The sequence below is a fragment of the Bombina bombina genome, chromosome 9 (assembly GCF_027579735.1).
Source record: "Bombina bombina isolate aBomBom1 chromosome 9, aBomBom1.pri, whole genome shotgun sequence".
NCBI lineage: Eukaryota > Metazoa > Chordata > Amphibia > Anura > Bombinatoridae > Bombina > Bombina bombina.
In genome coordinates this window covers 257,775,084-257,785,936 of record NC_069507.1, presented here as the reverse complement: position 1 = coordinate 257,785,936, position 10,853 = coordinate 257,775,084, and the positions used below count along the sequence as shown (strand labels likewise).

Sequence of the window (10,853 nt, the reverse complement as noted above, 5' to 3'; positions counted from 1 at the left end):
TGCATGGGACAGTCTATGTGAGGGAGCATGGGATAGTCTATGTGAGGGAGCATGGGATAGTCTATGTGTGGGAGTAAGGGATAGTCTATGTGAGGGTGCATGGGATAGTCTATGTGAGGGAGCATGGGATAGTCTATGTGAGGGAGTAAGGGATAGTCTATGTGAGGGAGCATGGGATAACCTATGTGAGGGAGCATTGGACAGTCTATGTTAGGGAGCATGGGATAGTCTATGTGAGGGAGTTTGGGATAGTCTATGTGAGGGAGTTTGGGATAGTCTATGTGAGGGAGAATGGGATAGTCTATGTGAGGAAGTTTGGGATAGTCTATGTGAGGGAGTTTGGGATAGTCTATGTGAGGGAGTTTGGGATAGTCTATGTGAGGGAGTTTGGGATAGTCTATGTGAGGGAACATGGGATAGTCTATGTGAGAGAGCATGGGATAACCTATGTGAGGGACCATGAGACAGTCTATGTGAGGGAGCATGGGATAGTGTATGTGAGGGAGCATGGGATAGTCTATGTGAGGGAGCATGGGATAGTCTATGTGAGGGAGCATGGGATAGTCGATGTGAGGGACCATGGGATAACCTATGTGAGGGAGCATGGGATAGTCTATATGAGGGAGCATGGGATAGTCGATGTGAGGGACCATGGGATAGTCTATGTGAGGGACCATGGGATATCCTATGTGAGGGAGCATGGGTTAGTCTATGTGAGGGAGCATGGGACAGTGTATGTGAGGGACCATGGGATATCCTAAATGAGGGTGCATGGGATAGTCTATGTGAGGGAGCATGGGATAGTCTATGTGAGGGAGCATGGGATAGTCTATGTGAGGAATCATGGGACAGTCTATGTGAGGGAGAATGGGATAGTCTATGTGAGGGAGCATGGGATAGTCTATGTGAGGGAGCATGGGTTAGTCTATGTGAGGGAGCATGGGACAGTCTATGTGAGGGAGCATGGGATAGTCTATGTGAGGGTGCATGGGATAGTCTATGTGAGGGAGCATGGGTTAGTCTATGTGAGGGAGCATGGGACAGTCTATGTGAGGGACCATGGGATATCCTATGTGAGGGTGCATGGGATATCCTATGTGAGGGAGTATTGGATAGTCTATGTGAGGGAGCTCCAGAGGATAATCCTGTCTGTGTTGCTGATAATGATTAAAAAAATATAATAATAAAAAAGCATTAGCCAGGTCTGCTATGACCCTCCTTTACTAGCTACATTCTCTTTCTGCATTATCCCCTTCTCTCTCTCTCTCTCTCTCTCTCTCTCTGTTTCTCTCTCTCTTTTTTATTCCTCGCTCTGTCACTTTGCCCTCTCTTTTTCTGCCCCTTGTCATGTTTTTCTCCTTTTCTCTCTCCTCCTCCCTTCTCACTCTTTTTATTCACTATCTGTTTCTCTCTTTATTCTACACTCCCTGCTCCTTCCTTTTTAATCTCTTGTTTCATGCTCTCCCTTATCTCTCTCTGCCTATCTCTATTCTACAAACACTCTCTCTCCCCTCTCCCTTTTTTTCTCCATTCTCTCTAACATCTTCCCATTCCTCAATCTACCTTCTCTTTCTCCCCTCTCTCTCTGCCCTCTCTTTTTCCCATCATTTATTTTCTCACTGTCTCCTCTCTGTTTACTTTCCCCCCTCTATACTTTCTCTTCTTCTCTAGCTCTCTTTTCACTCCCGCTCTCTTCTTCTTTATTCTTTCCCCTTTTCTCTCTATCTCTTCACTCTCCTCTCCTCTTTCTATCTTTGTACACTATCTTTTCATTCTCTCCCGTATTCTCTCTATCTCCTTTCTATTTTCTCTCTTTTATTTCCCTCTTCACTTTCTATCCACTCTCCAATTCTCACTTTTCCTTTTTCCTTCTCTCTTCTTCTCTCTTTCTCTTTATTCTCTTCTTTCTCTCTCTCTCCTCTTTATTTTCTTTCGCTTCTTTCTGTCCATTCTCTCTCTTCTTTTTGCTCTATATCTTTCACTATTCTGTTTCATCTTTCTTCATTCTCCTTCTTTCCCCTACCTCCAATCTCCCTCACCTCTTGCTTCCACCTTTCTTTACCCTCTGTATTCACTCTCCGTTTTCTCTCTTTCTACCTTTTCACTTTAAATTTTCAGCAAAATCCAGAGCAATTCATATTCAGATTTATTTGGTTCATTTGTGTTGTGTTGAGGGGACTCATATTTGAGCCTTGTCTAAGTTTTGCTACTTATAACAATGAGATAAGTGGTAAAACTCTAGTGGAATCTTTACTAGGTTTTGGAACAGACAGTTAAACAAGTCTTGGCTTAATTTTTCTTGTCTGGTTTCACTGGGGTCTCTAGGGCTGCTACAGGATACAAGACATTTTAGACATTTAGGTGCTTCCAACTTTATGGCAACAGTATAAGGAAGGATCTTTCCTGTTTCAGCATGATTGAGCCCCTATGTAAAAAGTGATGTGCATGAAGACATGTTTTGTTGAGTTTAGATTTGTCTATGGGGTCTGATCTGAGGTTCTATGTGAACATATAACTGACAGGGGCTGCAGGGCGATGAGGTACATTATGAGGTCCGAAGTGGACACACAACTGACCGGGGTTGCAGAGCCAAGGGTCTCATTTGTGGTTGGATGTGAGCATATAAATGACAGGGGCTGTAGAGCCAAGGGTCTGTTTTAATGTCTAATTTTATGCTATAGCTGACAGCGGCTGCAGGGCCAGGGGTTTCATTTGTGGTGTGATGTTAGCATATAAAAGACAGGGGTCAGATCTGATGTCTAATCTATAGCTGACAGAAGCTGTAGCAATATGGGGTCTCGATATGAACATATAACTGAAAGGGGCTGTAGGGCTATGAGGTTCAATGTAAGACCTGAAGTGGGAATATAACTGACAGGTGCTGTATGGTTGATAATGAGGGCTGCAGATCTGAGGTTTGATGTGGGCATATGGTTGATAGTGTGGCTGCAGATCCAGTGTTCTGATCTGAGGTCTGACATGGGCATATGGTTGACAGCGGTGGCTGCAGATCTAAAGTCTGATTTGGGCATATGGTTGACAGTGGGTCTGCAGAGCAGTGTTCTGATCTGGGGTCTGATGTGGGCATATGGTTGAAAGTGGGGCTGCAGAGTGGTGTTCTGATCTTAGGTCTGATCTGGATGTCTAAGTGACAGGGGTTTCAATGCCATGGGTGGGTTTTGATTTGAAATCTGATCATCACCTAACCTGGCACTTTTCACCTATCACATGTACAGTTGTCTCGGCACCCTTCATGATGCAATTCTCTCACTTACCAATTGTACAACTTACTTTCAAGGCTTTGATCCTCTGGCTTACATAGTAAGGCACATCAATCTCATTTAGATTCAAATCTGGTATCTAAACATATTGTATACCATGTTTTATTCAATATTAATGTATTTGTGTATATATTATCAGAAGCATTTCTGCCTCATTAGGAACATTAGATAAAAAACGCTATATACACTTAAATTTAAAAAATATATATACACTTATATCATGTTTAAACATTCTAGCTCATTACACATTTAATCAACAAAGCAGTTCTGTTGATAAATTAGTTAAATTAGTTGTAAACTGAAAACAATGTCTGCAAAGTGTGTAAATGGGATTACTTAGTGTCAGTTTCTTGGTATTCCACACGCAGCATTTGTTACTATAAAAGGCACTCAGGTTCAGACGCTCAGTCTGCTGACTCACACTCAGGTGGTGGAATTTGTCAAGTAATTGGGTGTGTCTGTCTTGCATATCACATTGTTTGCTTCCCTGTTAGGCTGTACTATCATTGCCCTCCAGCGTCATGTGATGCAGGGGTTGGAGACAAGTCACCTTCAGCTATAGGTATGTACATTCTGAGGTAAAGTGCAAAGTGACCTCAAAGAGGATATCATAATGTAAAAAAATAAATAGTAAAAAAATGTTTTTTATCAATGTCTGGCAGACATGATCCGCAGTATACTGGCAGTTCTGGTTAACTACTTGTGCAATGCCGCCCCCTGCAGATTTGCGGCCAATCAGCCACTAGCAGGGGGTGTCAATCAATCTGATTGTACACAATCGGGCGGATTGCAGACCGCAGCCTCAGAGGTGGAGGACGAGTTAAGGAGCAGCGGTCTTAAGACCGCTGCTTCTTAAATCCCGTTTCTGGTGAGCCTGAAGGCTCGCGCAGAAACAGGGTGATTAGGGGCCATTTGGCAGTTGTTAAATCGGCCCCTAGGTGTTAAGTCTCTTTGTTCTTAGTGACGTCTCTTCTGTTCATAGAAAGAGTAAAAGTTTATGTGCATCAGTGAGATGTGCTCCTCTTTATCAGATCGTGTGACAAGATGCTGCTTCTGAAGTTCTGAGGCAGGGGATCAGGTACCTGAGAGGGTATTAATAAGAACAAATATTTCTTTGATACATTTTGTTCACATGGCAGTTTCTGTTTGTTCCTTTGTTAATAAAAACACTGATAACTCCCTAGGTCTCATCTAGTGCCCTTCAGAGCACCCTCTTTAATGACCACCATGTCTGTGATGTTCAAGAGTATTTCTCCTTAGTCACAGTCTACATTGAGCTCTGCAATACTTAGTAGGGCATCAAATATTATTTTATATAAACTAACGCATTGCACAATGAATCCGTCTCTGCAAAGCATTGTGTCCTTCATGTATCCTTCAGCCGGCATTATCTGTCACTCTTCCCTGCAGAGCATTACACCCTACACATATTATACAGTGGGTATAATATGTCCTGCAGCACATTGCACACTTCACATATCATACAGTGGGTATTATCCTTCCTGCAGAGTAATGAATATTGCATGTATCTTGCAGTGGGAATCATATGTCAATCTACCCTGTAGAACTTTATGATTCATATCCTGCAATGAATATCTGGCCCTGCAGAGCATTGTCTTAATGTATCCTACAAATGGTATAATCTGTCACTCTGCCCTGCAGAGCATTGTCCTTATGTATCCTGCAACAGGTGTCATCTGTCACTCTGCCCTGCAGAGCATTGCTGTTCATATAATTTACAGTGGGTATCATCTGTCACTCTGCCCGCAGAGCATTGTACTTCATATAGTCTGCAGTGGGTATCATCTGTCACTCTGTCCTGCAGAGCATTTTTCTTCATGTATCCTGCAACAGGTGTCATCTGTCACTCTGCCCTGCAAAGCATTGCTCTTCATGTAGTTTGCAGTGGGTAGTTTTTGTCACTCTGTCCTGCAGAATCTTGTCTATCATGTATCCTGCATCTCTTCTATCTTACATATTGTCTAGCATAAATCTAATTGCTAGCTATCGTACATACACATCCTTCAGAGCATCACATTAATCACACTGTCCTAAAGACTATCCTCTATCACTGAGATGGCTCAAATACATCATCCCATGGTTTGAAAGCCTCATCATAGGAGGGAGGAGGGGTCAGTGGCTCTAGATGTCTCTCACCGGTGAAAACTCCCTTGAACTCATGGATGTCAGAACTGATTCTGTACAAAGTGGGGTGATGAAGTCTCAAATCTCCAACTGCCTCCATCCTACCGCTGGCTAATGCACTATATGGAGGGGGTTCAGGATCTGGGCCTGGTGGTGGTCCAAGTGTCACTGTCCATACTGTGGCTGACCTGTAAAGTATCACATCTTCATAGCGGGGGGCATCAAACTGCCTTGTGTCCCTGCAGAGAGGAACCAGAAAATGGTGAGGGACAAGATGAGACAAGAAAGGAAGGAAAGGAGGGAAAGGAAGGAGGGAAAGGAGGAAGGAAGGAAGGAAGGAAAGAAAGGAGGAAGGAAGGGATGAATGAAGGAAGGGAGGAAGGAGGAAAGGGAGGGAGGGATGAATGAAGGAAGGAAGAAAGGAAGGAAGGAAGGAAGGGAAGAAGGAGGAAAGGGAGGGAGGGAGGGTGGGGAGTGAGGAAGGTGAGGGAGGAAGGAGGGAAGGAAGGAGGGAAGGGAGGGAGGGAAGAAGGGAGGGATAGAAGAAAGGAAGGAGGGAGGGAGGGAGGAAGAAAGGAAGGAAGGAAGGAAGGAGAAGGAGGGAGGGAAGGAAGGGAGGAAGGAAGGAATGAAGGGAGGAGAAGGAGGGAGGAAGGAAGAAGGAAGGAGGAAGGAAGGGAGGGAGGGAAGGAAGGAAGGAAGGAAGGAAGGAAGGAAGGAGAAGGAGGGAGGGATGGAGGGAGGGAGAAAGGAGGGAAGGAGGCAGGAAGGAGGAAGGGAAGGAGGGTAGGAAGGAAGGAATGGAGGGAGGGAGGAAGGGAGGAATGAAGGAAGGAAGGAGGAGGGAGGGAAGGAATGAAGGAAGGGAGGAAGGAAGTAGTAATGGCAAGGGAGAAAAAAAGGGAAGGATATAAGGAAAGAGGGAAAGAAAAATGTATGGAAGGATAGAGGAAGTAAATTGGTAAACCTATTGCATTTGATACACTATCATCTAATGAGAAGCATCAGTTATTTATTAAATTAAATTAACCAAATTCCACTTTATTTGGTAATGTTTAAACCTTTGTATATTAAACTGATCTGTTCAGTTTTAATGTCATTCTGTATAGAGGAGATCACAGAGATGCAGAGACAGACGTGAAACCTTAGCCTTTCCCATACTCACGTTTCGGTTTGTGCCTGCGGCTGCCTTGCACTCTGGGTCTGGGCCTCAGCCTGGCTGGCTTCATCCTCTTCCCTTTCTGCCTTTTTAATGCAGAATGAAATGGTCACAATCAGATAGCACAAAATTCCAAAGCTTCCAACTGCCAAAAAACAGATGCCCATGATGAAGGCTCTTTCAGAGACCGTGAGCAGCACCACGCCAATCAGTACGAGAGCAAGCCCAAGCGTCACTACGGTGCGTTGGATGCCCCTTCTCATGTTAGTAGAAGCCATGGTGAGTTATACAGGAAAAGCTAAAGAAACATACAGTGCATAGCATGTAAATATATGTAAATATAAATGGAGAAATGTATACAGTTACATTCAGGTTTACAGAGGGAGCAATCATGATGGAGGATGTGGAAAGCAATCTACATTTTCCCTGCTTTGTATTTTATAGACCTTCATTATATCATCTGCTCACTGGTAAAACCTGAAGCCTTTTTTCTGTAATATAAATGGACACAATAGTCAAAACTAAAATATGTGTATTGGTACAGCTGTAAAATCATTTATCCAAACTGCTTGGGACCAGAAAAAAGCCTGGAATCTGGAATAGTTTGGATTTCAGATTAGTATATTTGCATCTGTAAAATGGGACAGTTTAGAGAGGAGATGGCACCAAGTGTAGGGAATAAAATCTTATGCCATTTAGGAAATATTTACAGTAATAATACAACTTATACCTGCAACCTAAATGTAGTTTTATATCATACGCACTATTTTTGTAGATATAGCACTCTCAGAAAGATAGTACAGTACTGTAATCAGACAGGTAATACTAATTGTATTAAATATCGACTAGTATTTGCATTTTAGAACACAAAAAATAAAACCAAAGCCACAGGCAGAGAAGATTATGACTTACTGGTGGGGGAAAATGTAATTTTTATTCATTTTATTTTTGTAAAAAATATTAATGAAAAAGCCTGGATTTTGGAATAATTCTGGATTTTGGAATTCCAGATTTATGGATTTGTATCTGTATTTAAATTTAAAGTAGAAACATTTTGTAGCATATTGGTATTAGCAGAAATGCTTTCAGTAAATTGATTGGTGTTTTGGGGCATATGTACATTTGCTGTTTATGCCCAGTATACCCACTTACAAACAATACACCTGCTCATATTGCCATAGATTGGATGTATAATGTCACTATATAAAGTTTTCATTGTACAAACCAGCACAAGCTCTTGAGGGCCTGATATTCAAAACCTTGTCAGCATAGAGAGAAATCACTCAAAATCTTTGCGATTTTTTTAGACCTTGTATTGTAATGTGGGAGTCTCTGTGTCACATAAATAAAACTACATAGCAACACAAATGTATCTCAAGTTAAAATTTGTGTTTCTAATTTTTTTGTAAGGGCCTCGCCGTATTGACGAGACTTCTTAGAAAATCTCTCCTGAGTGATAAGGTATTTAATATCAGGCCCTGCGTAAGCATAATGTTTGCACGCACTGGACAGACATAGCATATGCAAATATTACCCTAAAACAATAATAATTTTTACTAAGGGCATTTTTGCTATTACAAGAATATTACAAACATGTTTCTATTTAAAATTAATTTTGCTGGAACTGATTAAATAAATATGGTAACAATTATATTCAGTTGCAAGGTCTATCCTCACTTCATATTTAAGCAAGGGAGTTCTTCTGCTTATATCTGTGTTGTATTTGGGATGAATTGGTGCATTTATTGTAATATTTAAGTATTTTGTTAATTAGGATTGGATTCAACTATGAGTTTAAGAGACAGCCCACACAAAGCAAAGAGGAAGGACCTGTGTTTTGGGGAGCTTTTGGTAGTACTTGTGGGATTGAAGACCCCCTGAGTTAATCTGTAGGTGGTATTTTAGGGTCTTGGGAGAGTTCATGGTCATCTAGGGGAATGTTGTAGGATTCTGTGGTTCTGATAAGACTGTTGGAGACATTAATGGATTCCATAGCTGAATCAACATGGGAACAACTTTTGTGAAACAACCTCAATGGGGAGTTAACAAGGTTAGGAAAACAATGTAAGGAAAACAAGGTAAAGAAGGTTAAGGTGAACATTTAAGGACAAGTAAAAACTTGTGGACCTAGATTTCTACATTTAAATCTTTTAGCATTTTCTATAGAACAAAATTAATCTCAACTTAACTATTGCTTAACTTTATTTTACCATTTTAGTCCATAAAAGGCACCGTTTATTTCATAAACCACTTTAAGGGACACAAAAGTTAAACTTTCAAGGTTAAGATAGAGCATTTTAAGAGACTTTTCAATTTACTTTTATTATCATATTGATTTGTTCTTTCTGTAACATTTATTGAAAAGAATACCTATCTCAAAGTGCACTACTGGGAGCTAGCTGGTGATTGGTGTCTACACACATTATTCTTGTAATTGGCTCACCAGATGTGTTCAGCTATCTCCCAGTAGTTCATTGCTGCTCTTGAGCTGACTTTAACTATGTATGTAACCTCTTTGCAGTGGTTAAAACATAGTTATATGAAAGCAACAGTGCAAAATTAAAATGCTTTAATAAATTAGAGTATTCTCCATTTTCATGTTATGTCCCTTTAAGTTTTGTTATTGATAATGAAACGTTGAATTTCCTTCCTGTGCATTTAGTAAATATGTGAAAGGAGCCAATAGGCAAGAAGCGTGTAGTGCACACATTGGTTTTGGGTTGCGTGTTCATTGTAGTATGTTTGAACTTCCTAACAAGGTCAGGACATGATGTGTGCAGTTAACCCTTGCCTGTGACTTTGTGCTAATTGTAATAATGTCCAAACTCATCATTTCAATTACAATCAAACATTTTATTTATGTGCTCTAGAATAGATTACTCAAACAAAATCTACTGTACAAAGCAAGCCACGATTCAGTAAAGAGGTTTAAAAATAAAAATTAATTAACAAGTGCAGAAAGTTTTCTTATAAACAGGATAGGAATACTGCTGGTTCTATCTGCAAATCAGGTCACCTAATAGACTTAAATCATTTCAAATAAAAAAAAGGTTATATTAATGCGAAATCCTATTGAGAAAGTTTTTTAAATAGAAAAGAGCCCAAAGAGAGATGTAGGGTAATTTTGTAAAGTGTTAGTCCCTTGGCTACTAGACATGAGACATAAACGTGCAGCATTTATTATTGCACCATTGCTTGTATATAACTATGTGTTTAATTCCATAAAATATGTTAAACACATAGTTAAAGTCAGCACCATAGCAGTACTGAGAGCTAGCTGAACACATCTGGTGAGTCAATGACAAGAGGCATATGTGCGTAGCCAACAAACAGCAGCTAGCTCTACTAGTACATTGCTGCTGTTAAGGATATGTACATATGCTTTTTATCAATGGGTTTCAAAGAGAACAAAGTAAATTTGATAACAGAAGGTAATTTAAAAGTGTCTTAAAATGACATGGTCTATCTGAATCCTGCAGAGTAGAAGAAGGCCGCTCCAAACTCACCAGCAGCATACGATCCTGGGCCGACACTAGTGACATCAGACGCCACAAAAAACAGTACGGCAACACATAAGGAAACACATAGGCAGTGTGCAATGCCAGCTCAAGGCAGCGAACCAACTGCACGTAAAACGAAATAGAACAATGTCCAGCAGCACAGTAATGAGTTAAAAAAAGAGATTTATTTCAACATATTAAAAATATAGGTACAAACCACAGACAAGAAGGTCTGACGTGTACCTATATTTTTAATATGTTGAAATAAATCTATTTTTTTAACTCATTACTGTGCTGCTGGACATTGTTCTATTTCTATCTGAATCCTGCAAGTTTAATTTTAATGTTCTTTTAACAGCACAATGATATTTTGGTAATGACTGACTTGTAGTGTAGGATATATTGTAAACAGTTCTTATTTCTATGTGTACTTATATTACCTTTATATACCACCTCTGCTGTGTGGCAGTTCATTTGGTATTTTCCTGTTTTATGTTGTGTAATATGTCCTGTTTACTAAATTACTATAAAACAGGGGTGTCTAGGGGCCACATTAGACACATTTTTTCAATCTTGTCATTGTCTGCCAATAGAATTGTGGGAGTTATTATTGTTATCCAGTGAGACAGACCTGAGCTACACAAACACATTCTTACTATTAGTATAAAAATCAAAATGAACTTTTTCCCAAGCAACAACTTAGAATTGAATGTCCATTCACTTAAAAGCGATACATTATACTTCTCTACAATATTGTGTGTAGATAGA

At 40.3% G+C, this 10,853-nt stretch overlaps 1 protein-coding gene across 1 annotated transcript; it reads right to left on the bottom strand.

Annotated features, from left to right (window-relative positions):
- Window positions 1–4,759: 4,759 nt before the first annotated feature.
- TMEM139 (transmembrane protein 139) lies at window positions 4,760–10,194 on the bottom strand. Its single transcript, XM_053691771.1, has 3 exons — window positions 10,092–10,194; window positions 6,592–6,883; window positions 4,760–5,665 (listed from the first exon to the last, which is right to left on the bottom strand). The coding sequence occupies exons 2-3, from the start codon at window positions 6,861–6,863 to the stop codon at window positions 5,350–5,352; spliced, it is 588 nt and encodes a 195-aa protein (XP_053547746.1). The 5' UTR covers window positions 6,864–6,883; window positions 10,092–10,194; the 3' UTR covers window positions 4,760–5,349.
- Between the last annotated feature and the right edge of the window lie 659 nt (window positions 10,195–10,853).

Excerpts from the sequence above, each read along its gene's own strand:
- TMEM139 (XM_053691771.1), bottom strand. The coding sequence starts at position 6,863 with ATGGCTTCTACTAACATGAGAAGGGGCATCCAACGCACCGTAGTGACG. Across the intron at positions 5,666-6,591 it reads CCGCAGGCACAAACCGAAAC|GGACACAAGGCAGTTTGATG; the intron begins GTGAGTATGGGA and ends TCCTCTCTGCAG.